The sequence below is a fragment of the Hyla sarda genome, chromosome 1, assembly GCF_029499605.1.
Source record: "Hyla sarda isolate aHylSar1 chromosome 1, aHylSar1.hap1, whole genome shotgun sequence".
Taxonomy (NCBI): Eukaryota; Metazoa; Chordata; class Amphibia; order Anura; family Hylidae; genus Hyla; species Hyla sarda.
In genome coordinates, this window is record NC_079189.1 from 107,407,391 (window position 1) to 107,432,547 (window position 25,157).

The window sequence follows — 25,157 nt, forward strand, 5'->3', positions numbered from 1 at the left end:
AGCAGGGGACCGGGACGGGTAAGTGACCTGGGATGCGATTCGCGAGCGGGCGCGTCCCGCTGTGCGAATCGCATCCCCGACGGCCATGACAGTGCAGCGCTCCCGGTCAGCGGGACTGACCGGGGCGCTGCGGAGAGAGAGGCGCCGTGAGCGCTCCAGGGAGGAGCGGGGACCCGGAGCGCTAGGCGTAACAGGCAGGATACAGAAGATGATGAATTTGGCTCTTTGCGGTACACAGAAGATAATCTTTGCTGTTGAGGCTCCTCCTCCTACGTTGATGGAGGCTTTAGGAGCGGGCCATTTCGGCCTCAAGTTAAAGGGATCGGACTCCCAATCAGTTGACGGGAAATACTTGAAAGGAAGCTGTGTTGGGGCAGTTGGTCTTGTGACCGCAGCAGCCCATTCCCCTCGAAGGCTCTGGACGGTGGTGTACTCCACAATTTCACCCACCTCCAGGGTGTAGAACTTCTTGTGTAGATATGGCCTTTGTACTGCTCGCCGTTTTACGAGGATGGTCTGCCCAGTGTGGCAGTTAAGAAGTGTCCCATAACATCTGACCTTGTCAAACTTTGCCATAGTTGCTCTTCTTCTTTCCAATGGCTCCTTCCCTTCTCGGAGGGTGATCCCATCTGCGTATGTACAATGCCTCCATTTCTTTGGTATTTTCTTGATACCGCACTTTTTCTTCATGAGGCAAATGCACGTGTTTAGGGGCATACAATTCTTTGTGTCGGGCCTTTAACTTTTCCATCAATTCGGCCAGCTCTACTTCTTGACGGGCCCTTTCTCTCCAGGTATTGGCTGAAGTACCTTGTGCATATATTCGATCAGCTCCGGCTTATCTCCAAACACCTATTGCGGCAATTTCGGTGAGCACGGTCGTGCACTTGGCAAAGCAGATGGAGGTATTTTAGCTTCAGGGTTGGAGGAGGAAGAGTAGTCAGCCTCTGGCGGGGTACTCACTGCAGACTCCTCCGATGGGATCTCGGCCCACGAGCACCAAGTTCTGTGGTGAGGGGACAGTCTCACCGGCGATGCACCTCCAGGTGTCCCTGCGCTCTCAGCTGGAGGTGTCTCTGGCCAATAGTCATCATCATCAGGCAGTGGGGGAAGATTGCAGGCCCCCTCTTCGTCTAATGACAACCGCTGCAGACGGTCAGCAAGTTCTTGGAAAAGTCGGGCTGCGACTGCCACAACTTTCCGCTGTTCCAGTGCCATTTTGCCATCTTCACCACGTGGAATGCTGCTCTCCGCCATGTCTGCACTCTCTGGCTCCCTGTGCAGACTGAAGAGGTCGCTGTGCGTGGTGTCTTTTAAAGTGGGCTTCCCAAAAATGGCAGACGGCAGGAAGGACATCATCGGTGCAGCTCTCGACTTCCGGTCCCTCCAGAGACGACTCCTGTATCGCCAAGTTCCCTTTCGGCTGTGATACAGCAACTTGGCAGCCATGCCCAGGGGAGGGGCGTGGCACAGTGCGGGCCTTCTTCGCGCGCTTTTCCGGCAGCAGTTTAGCTCCGCCTGTGCTGACCGGACCGAAGGATCGGAGGATGAACTGATTGCGCAGTTTATACTTACTTTTCTCGTGGCCCCCTTGTATGGTGCACCACGGACACCGCTCCCGTACACAACAGCACAGTTTACAGCACATGAATAAAGTTCCTTGCTTGGGGGGGAGTACACGTTCACAGTAGTAGGCACATACCCGTGCAACGTCAAAAAGGCTTTGTGGTGGGGCCTTGGGGGTGTAGTGTAGTTGAGGTGTTGCTTCAGTAGATGAGGGGTTAATGTAACCCCTGTCACTTGTGACGCCAGGATGAGGGTTAATACGCTGAGGTAAATCTTCGGCATATCGCCACCCTTCCCAGAAACGATAGGTGCGTGCTTAAATGAATGAAGGTCCACAATAGGGATGGACTTGAACTTGTATAAACTTTACTCAGTTACTTGCGGTACATCCAATTAACAGCAACAGTCTTAGCAATACAGTCTCTGTGTAGTACGGCAGTGATTGACAGATGCCGCGGACCAATAGCTTATCCAAGAGGTTATTAGAATTAGGATTGATGCAGAGATCCGTCCGGATTTAGGGGTCTGTTTAGGTCCAGTGATCTTGCAGACTTAAGAGGGTTTGAGATAACTCACAGTTTCGCAAGATGGCCGTTGCCGCAAGGCTTGAGCCTAGTCTGCTGATGACAGCTGCGCAGATCCTCCTCTATCAGCAGCCCACGAGGAAAGAGCGCGAATAATGGCCGCCGCTTCCTTATATGGGCAGGGCCGTTTTGGATTGGTCCGAGTCAGCTGTCACTCACCATTACAATGCATGGTGGGTGATCACCTGACTTCCTCCAAAGGTCCTTGAACCATAAAATCATAGAGTTTTGGAAACGCACCACGTGACCCGCAGGTCCTGCGACGCTACAACAGGATAGGGATACATTATATACATATATACACTTAGAATTTGAATAGTTTTAACTATTTAAAGGGTGACAAGGGGCTAACTATAGATGAGGACCCCACCGGTAACTAGGGACTCTGACTTTGGGGACCTCACCACAAGGTAACGGATGCAATCCGGTACCGGGATACAACATAGGTTTCACTTATTTTACTACTTAAAAAAAATATATAACTGCATGCACCAAAATTGTCATCTTCTGACCCCTATAACTTTTTCATTTGTCCGCATATGGGCAAGTATGAGGGCTCATTTTTTGTGCTGTGATTTGTAGTTTTTATTGGTACCATTTTTGTTTTGATGGGAGTTTTTGATCGCTTTTTATTAATAATTTTATTGTATATGTTGTGAACAAAAATTCACAATTTTGGATTTTGGTATTTTTTTTACATGTACACCATCGACCGTATGGTTTAGCTAACCTTATATTTTATTAGTTCGGACATTTACGCATGTGGCAGTGCCACATATGATTATTTTTTTATTAGATTATTTTATAAAATAAAATAGGAAAAGGGGGGGGGTGATTCAAACTTGTATGGGGGGGGCTTATTCACATTTATTCTCTTATTTTTTTTACCACTTTTAACTTTTTTTTTAGCCCCATTAGGAGGCTATACCTTGCAATCTTTTGATTGCATACACAGGCATGGAGCAGTAGATCGCTAATCAGATGATGAGGAGGCAGGTAAGGACCCTCCCATCGTCCAGTAAGCTGATCAGGACATTGCAGTTCTGTTGCGATAGTCCTGATCAGTTCCGCTGAACTGCAGGGATAGTTTCACTTTCAGTCTAGATGTCGCAATCAACTTTGATCGCGGCTTCTAAAGGGTTAATGCTGGGCATCGGCCTGATTGGCTGTGCCCGGAATTAGCCGTGGGTCCTGGCGGCCTGTAGCAACCGGGACCCACAAGGTTTAACACGTTCTCCGCTCGTGAGAACGGGTTAAACCCCATGGGTCCCGGTTGCTTCTTAGGCTCGGAACATCACATTGTAGTCAGCATATCGCCGGTTGCAGTTGATGTCCCACCTCAGCCGGTGATAGGCTGAGCGCACTGTCATGTAAGGAGCTGGCCCAAGCTCCTTACATCACAGAACACTGTGAGATAAAATAGATTTATGAGTCAGGTTGGTACAATCATTATTATTCCCAATTTGTATAGTTATGTTTTACTACATACGCCATATTCTTACTGAGTTGTGACATTGCCTATGTTCTGTGCTCTGTAGCTTTTATCTTTACCATTTCAGAGTAGATGGGAGTTTTTGATCAATCTATATTCCATTTGTTTGTATTATGTAATGTAACAAAAAATGCAATTCTGTTTTTAATTTTTTCCTTTACACCATTCACCGTGCAGGATCAACAACATTGGGAGTCATTTACTGAAGTCATCCTGGCAGTTTTTTCTCAGGGTTTGTGCCTGAATTGTGTCGCACGTTTCGTACGCCAGAATTTGCAACCAAAAATGTTTTTTTTAAATCTAACCAACTCTTCACTCAGAAAACCAGGAAAGGGGCCTGGCCACTGGTTAAAGGGACATGACCACCGAAAAATGGGCGTGTCCCCAACAGTATAAAATGTGGCAAATTTGAGCTCTGGAAAACCCAACAGCTCAGTGCAGTTGTAAAAAAAAAAGCAAAACATAGGGAAAAATCCCTATTTTATTAAAAACCATGGAAGAATACCTGTCAGGAAAAAAAACTAAAAAAAAAAACTTCATTCTTAGTAAAGTACTATGGAATTGGCGGGAGTACCAAGTAAACACACAACCTTACACTTTATGAAAAGATGTTTGAACTCTGCGGTGTCTGTGCACTATTGTTTATATTGATTCTTTCTTAGTTCTTGAGTTCTTACTACAACCCGGTTGTTGTCCTCAAGACAGTTAGGCATGGTATAAGACCTCTATGTATATTACTGCTAGGTATATCAAATGTCTGACTAGTTCTTTGGTTCACCTTCAGTAGCCAAATAATATAATATACAAGTGTTTTGTGTGACAGTTGTAACGCCATGTCTCAAGGTGAATTCTCTATTAGCTATGATGGTCCTCACATGGCTCTAACTGTTAAATGCTGATTACCATGACTGTACTTTGGATGTTGTTCCTACGTGTTGGCTTTTGTTTTTCCCTTCCTTATGACCCAACTGCATTGTGAATCGTATTTGGTTGTTTACATTGTGAAAATCAATAAAATATGTTTAAAAAAAAAAAAGATGTTTGAACTCAAAATTGGATGTATAATTCTATATAAATGAAGCTTTCCTTGCAGGCATAAATCATTGTATTATTGAATTTAAAGGTAGAAGAGCTAGAGCATCGCTAATGTCACCTATTAAAGTTATCAGGTTTCCAGCTGTTGTATCCCAAAAATGACAAGTACAAATAATATTGAATTCAAGTAGAGAAAACATCCATGATTTGTATTTTGATCTACTTGCTTCTCAGCATAAATTCAAAAACTAACAGGTTGTTAGTACTGAATACATTTTGATCAAAAAGTACAAGCCCACTCGCCACGTCAAGGCCACCTATTTAGAGTGGGTCCCTAACCTCCCTAGCATGAAATGGCGTACCACTAAGTGGCGACCACCACGCCACAGCACCAGTGTCCACAGGGAGAACGACCAACTGGTAGAGCAGCCCCAATGCCACTCAGACCAGTCCCAGGGCCACGCCTCCCCTCAGACGCGGTGCCACGGCAGCAGCGGATGCCGCTCAGCACCACACCAGTGGGAACTAGGTGTAAAAGCTCACTTACCATTGCTGACAGTCAGACTGGGAGGCTGCCAGAAAGGAAGGGGCCCTGTGCAGCTTCCTGCTAATTATATAGGGCTGGGCTGTGGGGGAGTAGCAGAGTGCAGACCAAGTAAAAACAAACAAAAAAAGAAAGGGCTAGAAAACACAATGGGAATTCAAGTAGAGAAAACAGACATGGTCGCACATCCACAATTTGTATTTTGATCTATTTTCTTCTCAGCATAAATTCAAAAACTTACAGGTTGTTAGGTGGGGTGTGGTGCTGTGTGGCATCCATTGATGCTGTAGCACCGTGTCTGTGGGGAGGCGTGGCCCAGGGATTGGTTTGAGTGGCATTTGGGTCACACTGCCAGTGGGTCGTTCCCCCTGTGGACACTGGTGTTGCGGCGGTGGTGGTCACCTCCCAGTGCTATGCCATTTTAGGCTATGGACGTTAGAGACCCACTCAAAATAGGTGGCCTTGACATAGTGAGTGGGCTTGTACTTTTTGATCAAAATGTATACTAACAACCTGTTAGTTTTTGAATTCATGCTTAGAAGCAAATAGATCAAAATACAAATTGTGGATGTGCGACCATGTCTGTTTTCTCTAGCTGAATTCACAAATAATATTGAAATGGGGAGTCTCTTTACAATGAGAAGCATACACCGGCTTGGCAGCATATTTATAGCTGATGTAGATAATCATTCTGCATTTTTATAATATGAAGATAGATTATTTTATATCTCTGAAGGGACTCATCTAGCTAACAAGATGTCAGTGTATGATATTGTCTGTGATAATGTGCAGAGCGCTGACACTGTGAGATATGTAACATTATCAATTCTTCCTCGTCCATTTTACACGAGGGTACTGAATCATCCTCTATGCTATGCTTGTCACACACATTTGGGAATTAGTTTTTTACAAGTAGTAAAATGGTACTGAGAATGTTGTTACTAGAAATATCCTAGCCCAGTGCAAATAACTTATATAACTGCTTTCAGAACAAAGAACAGTTGGGTGTTTTTGATTTCACAAATCATAAATTATATATATTTATACTAGTTGAGTACACGGCGTTGCCCGGTTTTTCCTTCCTAATCCTTGTTGGGGAGGAAAATAAACAAAGGAGGAAGCTTTTGACTTCATATCCCTTTCTCATATATTGTTGTCATATCCCAACCCCATATCCCATCCTCCTATCCCGACCTCCTATCCCGACCTCCTATCCCGATCTCCTCTCTCGACCTCCTATCCCGTCCTCCTCTCCCGTACTTATATCCCGACCTCCTATCCCGTCCTCATATCTCAACCTCCTATCCCGACCTCCTTTCCTGTCCTCATATCTCGACCTCCTTTCTCAACCTCCTATCTCGACCTCCTATCTCGACCTCCTATCCCGACCTCCTATCCCGTCCTCCTATCCCGGTCCTCCTATCACGACCTCCTATCCTGTCCTCATATCCAGACCCATAATATGTGTACCAGGTATTGAAAATTCTCCAGCCGTACAGAAGTTATATGGGTCTGGACATTTCCCATTGATTTGCTTGGGACTTTAAACGAAAACCCTGACCCTCAAAAATGGGGGTAGTTAAGGGTTAAATTAACTATCCTATATTTTAGGTGGACATATAAGTAACATGTGACCAAGTATTATCGAAATATCTCCAGCCGTTTGGAAGTTATGCAGTAACATATATTTCCCATAGACTTGTATTGGACTTTAAACAAAAACCCCACCCCTGGCAAATGGGGGTGAGTAAGGGTTAAATTACGTATCCTATGTTTGTTGTTGACATATAAGTAGCATGTGTGCCAAGTTTCATGTTAATATCTTCAGCCATTTGGACGTGATGCTGGAACATAAACACATACATACACACATACACACACATTGGGGGAGATTTATCAAAGGAATTAGACTGGTTTTTCCCTTCTAAATTTGTCGCACAGAAAGTCGCAGTCTAAATATGTGCGACTCTTTTGCGACTTTTGCTCTAGAAGATTTTTAGAACATGATGCATTCTAGTCTATTTTAGACAGCAAAATGCATTGGTGCTGAATTTAACAAAATCGACTTTTCAGCGACAAGTCACATCAGCTGAAAGTACGCTGAAATGTCAGACCATGTTGAAGCAGGTTTAAATACAGTCTTAAATAGAAGTAATTTACAAATCTATATAACTTTCTTAAGCGCAGAATGATCGTTAAAAACTAAAATTTTTCATTTTAGCACAAGTTGACAACATTGAAAGGGGCTAAGTAAACTGATTACACTGTAAAAGAACTGAATAAATAGTGATATAAAACTGATTAATGTCTGCATTCTATACTCATTCTATAAGCTTTGACAATCAGTCTAAACAATCACTGTGGAAATTTTATATTCATGTCTACATTGCCTCACCACTCTTCATACATGCTTGTAAGACCTAAAATTGATCCACATGCCACTTCACTCCACCCCGCTTGGACTTGTCTCCTAACTTCACAGAAACAACAGCTACTGAATAGTGATGTCGCGAACATAAAGTTTTCGGTTCGCAAACCGGCTAACCGGGTGAACCACCATTGACTTCAATGGGCAGGCGAATTTTAAAACCCACAGGGACTCTTTCTGGCCACAATAGTGATTTAAAAGTTGTTTCAAGGGGACTAATACCTGGATTGTGGCGTGCCGGAGTGGGATCCATGGCAAAACTCCCATGGAAAATTACATAGTTGATGCAGAGTCTGGTTTTAATCCATAAAGGGCATAAATCACCTATTATTCCTAAATGGTTTGGAATAACATGCTTTAGCCCCCTTTAGGCAGCACATAGAGCCCCCCTTTAGGCATCAAATAGTTAGATTCCCCCTTTAGACAGCACATAGATTCCCCCATATTAGGGAGCACACAGAGCCCCCCTTTAGGCAGCACATAGATTCCCCCATATTAGGCAGCACATAGTTAGAGCCCCCCTTTAGGCAACACATAGAGCCCCCCTTTAGGCAGCACATAAATTCCCCCATATTAGGCAGCACATAGAGCTCCCTTTAGGCAGCACATATTTAGATCCCCCCTTTAGGCAGCACAAAGATTCCCCCATATTAGGGTGACACAATTTGCCCTGCAGGCAAAAAAAAATGGCAACTGTGACGTGAAATAACAGTGACGACCGATTTTATTTAACAGCCAAAACATTTTTTTTTTTAATTTGCACAACTATCACACCTAATGTGATTTGCACTAGGGTGACACAATTTGCCCTGCAGGAAAAAAAAAATGGCAACTGTGACGTGAACTGACAGTGACGACTGATTTTATTTAACAGCCAAAAAAGGTATTTTTTTTTAATTTGCACAACTGTCACACCTAATGTGATTTGCACTAGTGTGACAATGAGCAAAAAAACTTGCCAGCGGAGTTCCCCTTTTATGCAGTGGTCCCCAACCAGGGTGCCTCCAGCTGTTACAAAACACACGGACTGATATCTTTCAGCCCTTTGAATACTGTAGTAGTTAGTTGCTTGAAGGAACTTAAGTTTGATTCTGGAGTACCCCTTTTAACCAGCGGTTCCCTCCCAACCAGGACTGATATCTTTCAGCCCTAAAAAGGGCTTTTTTGGGTGCTGTCCTTAAAGCAGATGTTACACTAGTGCTTTAGGAGTAAACTGGACCCTGAATACACCACCTAGCAGCAACCTAGCTATCACTTTCCCTATACAGCAGGAGCAGCTTCTCTAACCCTCCACTTCCTAAGCCTGCAGCATGCTGAATGAGGCTAAAATGGCGTCCGTGCAAGAGGTAGGAGGGTCTGGAAGGGAGGGACTGCTGCTGATTGACTGTAATGTGTCTGCTGACTCTGGCTCACAGGGTCAAAGTTTACTGGAATGTTAAAGTATAGGGGGCGGATCAAACTTCACGTATGTTCGCCCGGCGATGCGAAAGCGAACATGCGAAATTCGCTGGGAACTGTGCGCCAGCGAACAATTCTCGACATCTCTACTACTGAACCTGTAGCCCAAACAGACCTCTGTAGGACTCGCTCTAGACTTTGCAGACTCTAGAATGTTGCACAGTGTTCTGGGCCTCTATAATTATTACTATCAATAGATAACAGCAAAGAGATACTATAGGCCCAGATTTATCAATCTGTTAGATAGACAACTACTGAACTGTTTTGTCCATAACAAGCAATCACAGTTCAGCTTTCATGTCCTCACGAGCTCTGGTAAAGTGAAAACTGAGCTCTGATTGGTTGGTATGGGAGAACACTTGTCTCCAACAGATTGATGCTGTGTGTGTGTATGTGTGTGTGTGTGTGATGTGAATCAGATTAACTCTTTAATTTTTCCCTAACACATGATGCAAAGAACATTAAAGTTTATCAATACACTGTTCATCATGTTATCAGGATGGCATATATATATATATATATATATATATATATCCAACAAAGAAATGTTGCAGCACTCCAACGAAATATCCAAAAGAAACTGTTAGTTTATTCACAACATGTTACCAACAGCAACGTTTCAGCTCAACACTAGAGCCTTTTTCAAGCATAGTGACAATCAACAAGTAAGGGGATTTTATACCCAATCACAAATCATTTCCAATACAGTCAATAAACATCAATAAAGTGCAAAATATCAAAATTACATACATACAGTGCAATACAAAGTGCATATACAATTCTTCATTTAAGAGTACTCATAAGTACATATGGTGTAAAGTGCTTATACAGACAAAATTTTAAAACCAGCGCTTGAAAATTAATATTACAATATAATTGAGCTTCAATATTTATCAATATCACCTGTAAAAATATTCATTTGTACCATGTGTGTAAGGAGAAGACTTACATGCTTCGTAGCTATCATGGCGCCGTTGGCTTGTGGCAAATCGCCGTGCGCATGCTCCAGATCCTGCGTTCATGTGACACAGTCACGTCAGCATCTGGTCACATGACTCGTCTCTTAGGAAACCGCCGACGCCCACTGGCATCAGCGTCTTTCCAAAGATGTATAAAAGAGACTGGTTTACATCATGTGACCTGTTATCTGGATACCATTGACGCTTGTAGGCTGTCAGTGGTAGACTAGGGTTTCTATCACTGCCTAAACTAAACAAAGATTCTTGGTCACTGGCTGGGCAAACAAGCTTACTCCTATCTCATACAATATATTATTTACACCGAACAATTACTGTATTATATTCAACAAAGTATACTTAAAAACTCCCAAATTAACAATAATTAATAGGGGGTCTCCAAGTATGTGCACCACCGTCTCTCATTATACGGATATTGTGATGAAATTAATCAAAATTAAATCAAGATTTTTTTTTTTAAATTAAAGAAATTAATAATTTAATAAAAAAATACAAAAAATATTTTTTTTATATTATTTATTAAATAAACATAAAAAAATAGAAATAAAAAACAAAAAATAAAAAAATGAAACAATAAAAGAATGAAAATATTATTTTTTTTACATTTTGTCTGTATAAGCACTTTACACCATATGTACTTATGAGTACTCTTAAATGAAGAATTGTATATGCACTTTGTATTGCCCTGTATGTAGGTAATTTTGATATTTTGCACTTTATTGATGTTTATTGACTGTATTGGAAATGATTTGTGATTGGGTATAAAATCCCCTTACTTGATGATTGTCACTATGCTTGAAAAAGGCTCTAGTGTTGAGCTGAAACGTTGCTGTTGGTAACATGTGGTGAATAAACTCACAGTTTCTTTTGGATATTTCGTTGGAGTGCTGCGCCATTTCTTTGTTGGATATCCTAATGGGTCCCGATCAGACCTAGGACGCTTGGCACCCACATGCATTGTTTTGGAAGTGCTGCAACCACTCTGGTATTTATATTTATATATATATATATATATATATATATATATATATATATATATATAGATATCCAATAAAAACAGCACCTCCAGAAATGTATAGAAAAAAAGAAATCGGGGTGCCCGCATATTCTGAACCTCGGTCCACTGGTTCCTCAATGCATACAAAAATATAGAAGCGGCACACCACAGGTAGACTTCAAAGGAACGGTGAGTTTATTCCATGATGTGAGAGACTATGTTTCTCCAGCCTCACGCTGGCTTTCTCAAGTGCTTAATAAGTGACACATATGAGGCTTAAATAAGCCAACCAATTACAGAGTTGTGACATCATCACATAGTGATTATCATATATAAACAATGTGTAAAACCATAAATTATTAAGACATCGTATACAAAAATGTGTTACATAAATTCAAGTACATGTGTGTCAAGTGCAGATCCACACCTGCTTGTCACCCGATCGTGACGTGTAACATAGTGTCCATAAAAAAAGTCCATACTTCTACTATACCTAGAATACCTTCTGAGCCGCTCTCATGACACCATCCTTCCGGGACACCGATATCTCGTGGTTACAGCTGATTAGGCTTCCGGAGTAAAGGTACGTCACCAAGCGTCTATAGCAACCTCCGAATCGTCACGCCAGTCTCGCGATCAGCGAGTCTCTCACATCATGGAATAAACTCACCGTTCCTTTGAAGTCTACCTGTGGTGTGCTGCTTCTATATTTTTGTATATATATATATATATATATATATATATATATATTTTTTTTTTATTTTTTTTTTTTTTTTTATTATTATTATTATTATTATTATTATTACTATGTAGCCCCATTTCCCTGTGTATCTATTAGATCTATTTAGATTACTATTGATTACTCCCGAACAGGGGCGGACACAGACAGCAGAGGGCCCCTGTGCAAAAAATGTGTGCTGTAGATATAGGGCTCCCCTTTAGGCAGCATAGATTTAGATCCCCCTTTGGGCAGCATAGATTTAGAGCCCCCTTTAGGCAGCATAGCTTTAGATCCCCTTTAGGCAGCAGATATTTAGAGCCCCCACATCAGGCACTGGCAGCATACTTACATCTACCGGCGGGTCGCGGGATGCGGGGACTTCTTGGAGGTGCGCGCTATAAGTCATGTGTGCACGTCATCACATGTGCCGCTCAGGAAGTCGGCGTAGCGGAGCAGCGCTGCACTTGCAATGACGTCACTATGCGCACCTCCGCCAGGAAGTACCCGCAGGCAGATGTAAGTAGCTATTAGCAGAAATCTCCTGCCCGGCGCCCCGGGACTGCATGTCCCGGGTGTCGGGACACAAGAGCAGGGCTGCCATCCGGCCTGGGCCCCCTGGACACCCCTCACAGTACCGTCAATTGCACATATCGTGTTGCATGTCCTACGACATATAACATGATACCAGTATCAGCATTACAAATTGGGCTGCTACCCCCATGCATTCTCCCCCTTGATCAACCTCCTGTGCCATTTCAACCACTCCCCACTGTGCTATTTCATTTGCCACCCCCCTGATCCTCCCCATGCCACTTTATTTCCACTCTCTGATCCCCCCTGCCACTTTATTTCCCCCCCCCTCTGATCCCATTCCCTGCCATTTTATCCCCCCCTCTGATCCCCCCTGCCACTTCATCCCCGCTCTGATCCTCCTGCCACTTTATTCCCCCTCCCCGATCCCCGCTGCCACTTTATCCCCCCTGCCACTTTATTTTTTTGTTTTGTGTAGGTTTTGTGTAGGTTTTAACCCTTACAGTTACAGTCGCCTGCAGATCAGCCAGATATTGTGGCAGCAGTGGTGGCCGGTCACAGGGGGCTCAGTCATGATTGTGACAGCTGCGACCATGATATTTATACCACTTGTGTATTAGAGCCATAATACTTTTAATTTTCAACTTTCAGACCTATATGAGGCTTGTTGCTTTTTGTGCCACCAATTTTACTTTGTAATGGCATCAATCATGCTACCATGAAATACACAGTAAAAAAAAAAAACGCCATTTTGCCACTTTTGGGGGCTTCCGTTTATACAAAAAGTAGTATACGGTACTTAAAATCATCCTCTTCTGACCCCTATAACGTTAGCATTTTTCCATATACTGGGATGCGTGAGGGCTCATCTTTTGCGCTTTTATCTGTAGTTTTTACTGGTGCCATTTTTGTTTTGATGCGACTTTTCAATCGCTTTTTATTTTTTTTATGGTATATGAAATTACAAAAAATTAGCAATTGTGGACTTTGGTACTTTTTAACAATTATGCCATTGACCGTGTGGGATAATTAACATTATATTGGAATAGTTTGGACATTTATTTATTGATTCTTAAATCAATAAATGTGGTGGGTGTGTTAAATGCAGTGTGTGGGAATTATATAGTGCAGTGTTTTCCAAACAATGTATCTCCAGCTGTTGCAAAACTACAACTCCCAGCATGCCCAGACAGCTGTTGGCTTTCTGGGCATACTGGGAGTTGTAGTTTTGTAACAGCTGGAGGCACATTGTTTGGAAAACACAGACATAGTAATTTGTGTGTGAGTATGTAGTATAGATTACCTTCACATGATACACATTCCCCTATACAGGAACTTCTTCCTGGGCCTCCATTGCATAGTAGTCAGGCTCCTCCCACCCATGTGACTGATCACATGGTAATGACATCACCAAAGGTCCTCTGCCTCCCATACACAGCCCGACGTTCGGCAGTTATCGCTCCATTGTGCTGCTGTGGTCTGTAAGAGCCTTATCCAGGGAGGAGAGGACAGATGGCAGAAAGTATTTTGCAGCTGCCAGTGAAAGCAGGAGGCTGCTGCTTAAACAGCAGTATTCTGTGCTGGGGCTGCTGCAGGGGGGTGCAGCAGGGGCCCGGCCCCCCTGGGAGATGGGGCCCCTTACTGGAGTACTGGCTGTACCCCCCTGATGGCGGCCCTGCACGAGAGATAAAAATGCCGCCTGCATCATTCAGGTCCCATGGTAGGGCCGGCCTAGCATGAGAGGGGGCCTGCCGCCGACGGGCCCCCTCTCACGCTGGGCCCCTGTGCAGTTGAAAATGTTGCACATGTGATATGTCCGCCCCTGCTCCCAAACAGCAGAGACATTGTAACAGAGACTGAAGATTCAAGCTGTATCACAAATTACAATGTGTAAAATTATTTATAGCATGAAAAATACATATTGCTTGTGATATATTAGACAGTGACAAATACTGTTGAGCCTTCATTGCAATGGAACTCTACAAAGACATAAACTAAAATACAATGAAGGAGATTTATCAAGCTCCGTAGTAGATTTTTTTTGTGTAAAAAAGTTGCACGTACTTGTGCACATTCAACTTTTCTATACATGCTGCGACTGTTCAATTTTTGCTTATTCCAAAGCACATTTCAGAAATTTGATCACGTAGTAATATTTTTTTACTTTGCAGTGGTCATGTATTTATAAAATGCGATAGTCGCTATTTATGAAGAAAAAAAGTTGCATTTCCATTTAAAAGTTGCATGTGTATTCCAGGTCCAACCAGGCTTACAGAAAGTGTATGCGTCTGCAGAAAAGGACATTAACACCCACTTTAACAACTGTTCTTGTTCTGCATCATGAAACAAAGCTACTACATTAATGTAAATTATAGAAAAAAATAATTATATAACTAATAACTTTATAAATTTTAAGGTTGAAAATACACACTGCACATCTTACATGCTGGTGTACATGCTGGCGTACCCACTAAAATGTAAAATTAATGTTGTGTTAAAATAAAATAAGGCACAAAATACTTGTGTAAGAATTTTATAATTGTGTAAGAAGCTTCATGTACATTTTGGGGTGGGTAACGTATTGAGCCATTTTTTTTTGTGCCTTCACTATTGTTGCCTGTTGGTTTTTTAAATATGTCCCCATGTACTTTAATGACATTACCATTTGAGGCAAGGAATAATTACAAACATTATTGTTATAGTGTCAATATTGACATCACGCTAGGAAAAATGACAACAACAATTCTGACATCCTCATAATAGAATTGGAGGAAGAACAATCACTCTTTTGATTTTTATAGGAATAAAACTCTGAAGGATGATAAACGCTATTGTATTTATCTTTATTCACTGACAAAGTCGTGCCACTACAAGAATGAGTGAAGATGTCCATACGCATTAGATAAAGATGATGAAATGGATGACCTCAACCAAACAATTGTTCATCTGGGGAAATATAACAACTAAGCATAATTTTTTCTGACAAATGGCAGACTGTTATCATCTGAATGGAAGTCAGCCAATAGTCAGACAAAAGATATTTTGTTCAGGAAAGATTTTTCCTTCACGGAAGGAATATTCCCAGATTGCTCCTATAAATTTTTTTATCCTTAGTCATTGGTCATGTATAACCAGTTTGGGTGATGTACTGTAATGTACAATATAGACTAAAATGTGTATGACTTTGTTTGCAAATAATCATTCATCCATCAGACAATCATTTATTCATCAGTTTCTGAAGCATCAATCTACTTCTATATAATGTGTATGGCTACCTTAACCCCTTAAAAAAGTAATCTCATAGAAAAACTGGATAAGTTTTAAATAGCGGGGGGTCCGAGCACCTGGGCCTCCGGTGATCTACTATACGGGCCCTCTTGCTCTCCCTTGGAGCGGCACGTCACGACTTCCACCCAAAGCAGGGGCCGCCATGCCCCCTCCATATATCTTTATGGGAGAGCCATTCGGCCATCTTCGGCTCTCCCATAGAGATATATGGAGGGGGCATGGCAGCCCCCACTTCAGGCGGGGTTGGGATGCGCCGCTCCCAGCGCTTGGAACCCCTGCGGATAGGGGATGCGTTTATTTCAATGAGATATCTTCTTTAAGGACAAGCCCATTTTGGCCTTGAGGACCCAGGACATTTTGATTTTTGCATTTTAGTTTTTTCCTCCTTCGAAGAATCATAACTCTTTTATTTTTCCCCTACAGGTGGCTGATATGATCGCCCGTGTTGCAGAAGATCAAATCAGCCACCAGAACTGCCACGATCAATATTAGTCACAGCATCTGAGGGGTTAATGGCAGACATCAGCGCAATCACTGCAATAGCAGCTGGGCACCCAGTGATACTAAAAGTGATGCCGGTAATCTGCATGTTATTCTGAATAACAGTATTATTTCACTACCCCAGCACAATCCATATGCATGTTAGAACAAAACAAAGTGTTTTACACCCCTATTGAAGCTCTCTGTAGTCCAGAAATAGCCGTTTTTTATATAGATTCGCCGTGAATAAATTTGCATCGAAACAATTTTTTTAGAAAAAATTTGGCAAATCGTCCGAATCAAAATTTTCAAAAGTTCGCTCATCTCGACATCTCATACAAAAAGATTACTCTCCAAAAAAATAGGGGGGGGGGGGCCACCTTTATAACATCAATAAAATATATGAAGGACACCCATTATTTAGAGAATCAAAGGGTATTATTTGCAGAGTCTAGATTCTACGGAATTGAGAGAATCCCCCCACATTGGAGTGGGGAAGGGATATAAAGCACAATCAAAAGCTGACGGAAAGTGAATTTTTCATTTGGACACTCAAGTGCCAGACCGCTTTTTTTTTTTCTTAAATGTTTGCTCTTTTGTAATATGTATGGTATATATATGTATGTAAGTTTACCCCTGTTTTACTGGTAAATAATTATGATTACTCTGTGGAAATTAATGTTTGACATCCTTATTTCAAACCATGAAAATAATACTGTAAAATGTTTAAGTTTATTTGACAGAAACGCTAGACAGAGGTCAGATAGAGATTTTTTTATGTTGCATTTTTTATATAGAGCTGTTTAACATGGTGGTAGTATCAATATAAAGTGAACCTGCTCAATGCTGATAGTCCGTGGTGAAATAACAAACAGTTGAAAAGAAATAAAATTGCAACCTGGAAGTCACCTAACAGACCAATCTCTGGCACAAGAAAGTGACTTGGTTGAGCTTGGTTGAGTCGCAGTCCTGGACAGTCTACCAGCTGCCTGAACTAACATAGGCATCAATATTCATATTGTTATTGACTGTCAGCAGGATTGCCAGTACAGACTTATCGATTAGGCAGAGGAGGCAGGTACAAAACCTACTGTTACACCTCTGTCCTACCATTTATCTATAGAACTAACTGTCTTTTTTTACTTTATGTGGTCTGAACTAGTGTTGAGCGGCATAGGCCATATTCGAATTTGCGATATTTCGCGAATATATGGCCGAATATTTGTCATATATTCGCTAAATTCGCATATTCGTAATATTCACGTTTTATTTTCACATATGCGAAAATTCTCATATGCAAAATAGTAACATAAGCGAAAATTTGCATATGCGAAAATTCACAAATGCGAAAATTAGCGTAAGAGAAAATTTGCATATGTGAAAATTAGCATATGCACATTTTCGCATATGCGAAAATTCGTACGCCAGTCTCACACAGCAGTATTAGAGCCTTCTTTACACCACACAAGCTGGAAGCAGAGAGGGATGATCACTGTGATGTGTACTGTGAAAAAAAAAAATGAATATTTGTAATTGCGAATATATAGTGCTATACTCGTGAATATTCGCAAATTTGCAAATATGCGATATTCGCGAATAAAATTTGCATTGCGAATATTCGCGAGCAACACTAGTCTGAACTAACTGTCTTTTTTCAGCTCCAATGGCTGTCCTGTGACTTCGGACTGCTTTGGGCAGCCCAGCAGCATAGGTGTTCGGCCCACTGCAAGACTGATTGTAATATTAATTATGTTTTGCACTTTATTTAAAAAATTTATATATTTTTATAATTATCTTATTGTTGTTATTCTGATTTATGTTAAATGTGTTACTGTACCCTTAAGGAGCAGTGTAAACCTCATGTGACCTTGTCTGCCAATGGGAACCCCTAAATTCTTCTCCATATAGTGTAGTGGGGGGAGGACTAGTCTGAGCCACAGTGTGGTTAAGGTTGTTGTGTGTAGAAGCCACAAGGGAAGGCCCAGATCAAATTTATTCAATACGGTCATTCTGCAATGATTACATGTGCAGTGTTCCCGTGTCTGGCCCAGGAGAAGCTGTCTCCAACCTCGGCCCGTGTATAGGATAACGGTGCCTTGGTATCCCAAAGTGATAAGGTATATTCCTAACACCCCAATGGCTACCACACTATGGGGGAGATTTATCAAAACCTGTGCAGAGGAAAAGTTGCCCAGTTGCCTATAGCAACCAATCAGATCGCTTCTTTCATTTTTAACAAGGCCTCAGCAAAATGAAAGAAGCAAACTGATTGGTTGCTATGGGCAACTGGGCAACTTTTCCTTTCCACAGGTTTTGATAAATCTCCCCCTATATATCTATCCAAGCTTGTGTACTGTAGGTCATATAAGAGACAGTTTTTTGGGAAGATTACAGTGTGACCAGATGGTAACTCTGGAGTATATATCTTATTTTTAGAGCAATATAGTAAGGAATGCACATTTGTGTTCACTATTGTTTTTTATTCTGTCTTTGTACTCTCGCTAGGAGCGTACAGAAGGAGAGAGTAAAAATCCCAGGATAGCATTGTTGCATTTTGATTTCTCTTATTTTCTGCACATTTTAAATGTTAGCACATAGGGGGAGATTTATCATTGCTTTTAGAGCGTTTTTAGAGCATTCAGGCGCAAGCAGCATATTTTGAGACTTTTATGCGTCTTTTGATATAGACAGTTTCACTCTTTTTGCCTATCTGTAGAACATTTTCTTTTTGACCATGCAGTGGTCATGCATTAATCATTTGCAACTTTTGTCAAAAGTCGCTATTTTGTGCACAAAGGTACTTTTTTAGGCGCAAAGCTACACCACCTACCAGTAGGTATGAGAATAATTTCTACACAATCCAACCTTTAACCCCTTGTGGACAACAGCGTCCCACTCCCCTTCTATGACACGTGCTCAGGAGCTGAGCGCGGGTCATAGCTTGGTGGTCCTGGCGGCTATCTGCTACCAGGACCCATCTCTAATGCCAGACATCACCGATCATAGTAATGCCCGGCTTTAACCTCTTAGACACTGCAATCAAATTTGATTGTAGCGTCTAAAATGCAAGTAAAAATGTCCATGTAGCTCTGTGAAAGTAAGTAAAAACACCTAACCTGCCAAATTCAGGACCCAGGAAAGTGTCTACTTCCCTCCCTCACAAGCGTCTAGAAAAAGTGTATGTGGTAGAGCTTTTCCCACCACAGCAGAGCTGCGCAAAATTCATCATCCTGCTGCACCTTCTTGATAAATAAGATGCACGCTAGTCAGACCCACCACCCAAATAATCATGGGAAAATAGCTCTACCGTACACATTCTTTGATAAATCTGGGCCATAGTATACATTTCATCAACATCTCTAAGTGCAAGTGTATCAATCTTTTGATATCTTCAGACTATTGAAAAGGGTGGACTTTGGTAGAGATGTGTATAGAAGATGGTCACTGTGCACATATGGATCGCCACTAGGCAAATTATTGGGGGTAGTGGGAGTTTTTCATTTACTTTGAGTTGTTGGAAAAATATTTCTTTGGCAGAATTTGATAAAATGATGTATTATAATGTATAATATAGAAAATGTATAAATAATGTAAGTCACTTGTTTGAAGTGTGTCATTTAAGAGATTTTAATAAGTTTCAAGATATCTTTGGAATTTGGAATTTAAGCTTAGGAAGTCATAAAGTAGTAGTATATGGAGTAGTAAATAAAACCAAGGACATGTTGCACATGTTCCAGGAAGTAAACCAAGATATAAGAGATATTGGAAAAGAGTATTAGGAAGCATCTCAAAGTGGGACAGAAAATGTATATTTATGAATGTTCCAGGAGCATCTACTAATGTTAATTATAAAATATACCAGCTAAAAATTGATTGTGGTCTACATAATAATCTGAAGAGATTAAATAGGATATAAATAAGAATCAACACCTGCTGATGTAGGTGTTGACAAGAAGGCATAGATTTGTTGTATATACTGTAATATGAAGATGTCCCGTATTCATTATTACAAACGTATTGGTTAGAGGTATTTAATAGACTAGAAAACAAACTATAGACTGCAATGCCAATTGATCCAGTAATAGTAATCCTTGGTAACACTTTAAAGATTAAGGAGAATACCGGTATGGTCAATTAGCTTTTATTTTTAGCAAGGCTTTTGGTTCTTAGAGGTTGGTTTGCACCTATGTCCCCAGTGTGACAGCCTGGGAGAATGTAATAAATCAAATATGTCGCTATGAATTAGTCTTCAATAATGGGGAAAAAAGTTTGTAAGGGTTAAAAAGAATATATATATATATATATATATATATATATATATATATATATATCTTATTCATTATTTTTTTTCCTCTCAAGGGGATGGGGGGAATGGTGGGAGGAGATATGGGAAAATCTATGTAATCATTTATTCACAGTGGATTGCATTCTTATTGTCTAAGTTTATAAAGATTTATATATAATCATCAATGTATACATCATTGGGAGGGAGCCATACATCATTAGACAAAAGTTAAAGATTTTTCTGGTTTGTGTGGGCGACCCTGCTATCAGTTTACCTTTGATGTTTTATTAGCAGAACAGTGAAAAACATAAGCAGTGACATAACATAATGCAAAAAATTGCTTGCTTAAAGGAGTAGTTTTATGGATAAAAATGTATCCCCTATCCACAGGATAGCGAATAAGTTCTAGATCGTGGGGGTCCGAATGCTGGGCCCCTCTGCGATCTCCTGTATGGAGCCCCGGCTCTCCCCTGGGCCTCCACGCCCCCTCCATATGTCTCTATGGGAGAGCCGAAAATAACCGAACAGCTCTCACATAGAGATATATGGAGGGGGCGTGGCGGCCCCCACTTCGGGCGGGGGTAGTAACACGCCATTCCATACAGGAGATCGTGGGGGGCCCCAGCGCTCTGACCTCCCGCAATCAAAAATGTATCCCCTATCTTTTATCCATGAGATTTCTCCTTTATGGTCTATTCACACGTACAGTATTCTGCGCAGATTTGATGTGCAGGATTTTCTGCTGCAGATTTCAATGTAAACTGAACGACTGAACAAAGTTTGAAATCCTGCTCATCAAATCTGCACAGAATACTGTACGTGTGAATAGACCCTTAAAGAGGAAGTCTTCCTTGCGTAAGCTGTTCACCATTGGTTCAGCTCCTAAAAATGTATACAAGTCTGGCCAGCCACACATTATTCCTGCTCATTCCAATAACTATATGACAGTGAAATACAATACATGACTGCACAGAGTCTGCTGCTGCTCTTATCGGCTTTGCAATCTGGCTAATTAAATTCTAATTGTAAAATTTGTTCCGTGATAGTGAAATAAAACAGGATGCAACCTATGTGATATCAATAAAATAAGGATTTAATAATTTCCTTTTCTTTTTTTTATGTGGATGATCTGCAGGGAATATTATGATTTTAAAGCAGAGCATCTTCAGAGACTAAATGAAAAGAAGCCAAAATCCAGTAAAGTTCTGACAAAATTGAATAATGGTCAAAAGTAAAACATTACATTTACAGGTGCTATACAGCACTGCAATCATTTTTTTATTAACTATTTATAATGTTACAAATTCATTTACTGGTCTTCTTTTTCACTTAAAGTTTGTCTTCTGTCTTTAAGTTGAATCCAAATTCCTTCTTGTGGACGAAGGATGAGCTCTCCTACAAGACCCAACTCTTCACGTTTTTGTTTTGCTTCAATCCAATAATTTCGTAATAAGGTAGATAGAACAACTTTTTCCTCCATTAAAGCAAAACGTTGTCCTATACGGTTTATAACAGAAAAAATAACATACAAAAAGAAATAGATTATAGCAATAAAATGTAAGTGTTAAATGTACTAGTTAAATATTTCTTTGTCCTTCAATATAGAAATGTAGTAATGCAGTCATTTAATATCAAATGCACATACAAATCAGGTCACAGACTGGCAATATGTAGTTTTTAGCACTATACACAACAGCTTTCACTATAACTTGATGCTCTGCTTTATCTGCCCCAACAATATACACTATATGGTCACATAACAACTACAGATATAGACATTTTTATCTTGAGTGTGTTAACCCCCACAGCATAGCACTGTGTAAGGATATCCTAATGCACCATGAATCAAATTAAGGCCAATAATAGGGGTGTAATATTAAACTTTGCGTAACATCTCAATTTTAGGAGAGCAATACAATATCTTAGCACACCATAAATCAAGATGAGGATGGCTACATCTGTATGTGAGCTTTTTGGACATAAATCTGCTTTTACTTACCAATACAGTTTCGGAGTCCTGCAGAGAAAGGAACATAAGCATATGGGCTGCGTCCATTGGAAGCTTCAGGAAAAAAACGCTCTGGCCTAAATTCTTCTGGTTCTGGGAAGTAGTGCGGATCTCGATGTAACGCATAGGGAACAATTAATACATTCACTCCTTTGGGAACCTTAAAACCCCCTGAAAAAAAATTAGATTTGTGTAAACATTGAATTTGTTATAATGATACAATGACTTACAATGTAATATGTATTGTATTCCAAAGGGGTATTCCAACACTTAGAGGATAATGACTGATCACAGTGGTTCTGACCACTGAGACCCCTTGCGTCTCACCTTAGAACAGCTATCTCTGGCAGTTCCTTAGACAATGAATAGTGCGGCAGTGGCATGCATGTGAGACCTTTTACTGTATTTCAAAGTGAGACCATGGGGGTCCCATTGGTCAGACCTCCCCCCCCCCCCACACACACACACCTAAAGGTTGACTGGCAATTTTTAGTCTGGGGGACAAACACACAACACTGGCCCATGAGTAGCAGCTTATTCATAACTGAAATATGTCAGTTCCACGCCAGTTATGGAGCAGTAGATCCCAGCAGACAGGTGCAAGGGAGATATAACTGACAGTACATTTAGTGCAGTTGATACATAAAGGTACGACAAATAGGTACGACAATTTTCTATGCAAGACAATACTATATGGGGGAGATTTATCAAAACCTGTGCAGAGGAAAAGTTGACCAGTTGTCCATGGCAACCAATCAGATTTCTTCTTTTATTTTTCAGAGGCCACTTTCAAAATAAAAGAAGCAATCTGGTTACTATGTGCAACTGGTCAACTTTTCCTCTGTGCAAAGAGAGAAAAAACAGGGAGACAGAGGACAGCGTCTCGTGTATTATCCTTGACACCAGCAGTCCAAAATAGGACTCTAGGGGCGTAGGCTTTATAGAGTGTTCGCTCACCAGATTTTAGAAGAAAGAGTTACCCAAGTTGAGATGGTGGGTGAAGGCAAGCTGCAAGCCCGAGGTCCGGATGGGGGAGGAAGGAGTCTTCTCCCATAAATGTGTAGACAGGAAAACAGGAAAAAAGGACCCAATAAGGCGCTGCTCCCAACCAAAAACAGGCAGTACAAGGTAGTAGACGGAAAGTGCCAGAGGTACTGTATTTATTTCATCCAATAACGTGTTTCGGAGGGTATCTCCTCCTTCATCAGATTAGCATAAGAACAGACATCACAAACAGTGTATTTATACACTAAAACGGGCGCCCAAATTAAGTGAACGGAGCCAACACAAAATTTTAAAAATGTCAATACAGAACATAAAATTCATCAGATCAGACAGCAAAAAGCACAGTATAATAGAAGCAAGCAGCATACATAGAATAAATACCATAATTTCATAAAGTATAGTATCACAGGGCAGTGTGACTGCAGGTCAAAGCATGCCCTGTGATCCCGTGCTCCAGCGGTAATAGTTAGAAGCGAGGGTGAATGAATGGAAAGTAAACAAACGTAATGTAACATTGTGCACATCCGCTCGTTTGTTGCGGAGCAGGTAACCAAGGACGCGTTACCAAGGTTCGGGGCATAAGCGGCTTCGTAGCATGTAGGGAGAGTGTATCCAAGAACGCGTCACCATGGCCGGGACCCATGAGGGAGCAATTCACCAATCCCAGAGAAGGAAGATGAACACAGTGGAGTGAAACACGTCGTTCACTCTTGCTGTCAGGAGCAGTGTCCAGTGAAGGTCACGGGCCAATGGTGGCGTTCCTGGGGAGAATCATAGGATAAATGGGTAAGTAACACATGGGTAAGTACTCTTTTCTTGTTACTTACCCATTTATCCTATGATTCTCCCCAGGAACGCCGCCATTGCCCCGTGACCTTCGTTGGACCCACCTCTGACAGCAAGAGTGAACGACGTGTTTCACTCCACTGTGTTCATCTTCCTGCTCTTTGATTGGTGAATTGCACCCACGTGTGTCCCGACCATGGCGACGCGTCCTTGAATACACTTTCCCTACATGCTGCGAAGCCGCTTATCCCCCTGATCCTTGGTAACGTGTCCTTGGTTACCTGCTCCACTACAAACGAGCGGATGTGTACAATGTTACATTACGTTTGTTTACTTTCCATTCATTCACCCTCGCTTCTAACTATTACCGCTGGAGCACGGGATCACAGGGCATGCTTTGACCTGTAGTCACGCTGCCCTGTGATACTATACTTTATGAAATTATGGTATTTATTCTATGTATGCTGCTTGCTTCTATTATACTGTGCATTTTGCTGTCTGATCTGATGAATTTTATGTTCTGTATTGACATTTTTAAAATTTTGTGTTGGCTCCGCCCACTTAATTTGGGCGCCTGTTTTAGTGTATAAATACACTGTTTGTGATGTCTGTTCTTATGCTAATCTGATGAAGGAGGAGATACCCTCCGAAACACGTTATTGGATGAAATAAATACAGTGCCTCTGGCACTTTCCGTCTACTACCTTGTACTGCCTGTTTTTGGTTGGGAGCAGCGCCTTATTGGGTCTTTTTTTCCTGTTTTCCTATCTACAACTTTTCCTCTGCGCAGGTTTTGATAAATCTTCCCCTATATCCCTAAATAATAGACATATAGTTTCAAAATACCAGCATACAAGGAGCAGATATTATCACCACACATATTACCCCCATACTGTTACTACTGACCCAATCCTGTTCACCATTATCAGAGGAGGGGTTTCTTTACTGTCAGAGCAGTGAGACTATGGAACT

The 25,157-nt window shown here is 41.3% G+C and overlaps 2 protein-coding genes across 5 annotated transcripts in view; both read right to left on the reverse strand.

The window, feature by feature from the left end:
• KLKB1 (kallikrein B1) overlaps positions 1–10,179 on the reverse strand; it is a 121,527-nt gene extending 111,348 nt beyond the window's left edge. The window contains exon 1 of one of the 4 annotated variants that reach the window (XM_056559379.1): positions 10,057–10,172. In XM_056559379.1, coding sequence (XP_056415354.1) covers positions 10,057–10,058 — 2 coding nt within the window. In that variant the 5' untranslated portion in view covers positions 10,059–10,172. Of the gene's footprint in view, positions 1–10,056 lie in introns of all 4 variants that reach the window. The other 3 variants (XM_056559366.1, XM_056559417.1, XM_056559372.1) reach the window with 3 other exon arrangements.
• An 11,285-nt stretch (positions 10,180–21,464) lies between these two features.
• Positions 21,465–25,157, reverse strand: part of LOC130302245 (cytochrome P450 4V2-like) — a 70,752-nt gene continuing 67,059 nt past the window's right edge. The window contains exons 10-11 of the mRNA XM_056551688.1: positions 22,386–22,565; positions 21,465–21,883 (exon numbers count right to left, since the gene is read on the reverse strand). Coding sequence (XP_056407663.1) covers positions 21,696–21,883; positions 22,386–22,565 — 368 coding nt within the window. The 3' untranslated portion in view covers positions 21,465–21,695. The remainder of the gene's footprint in view (positions 21,884–22,385; positions 22,566–25,157) is intronic.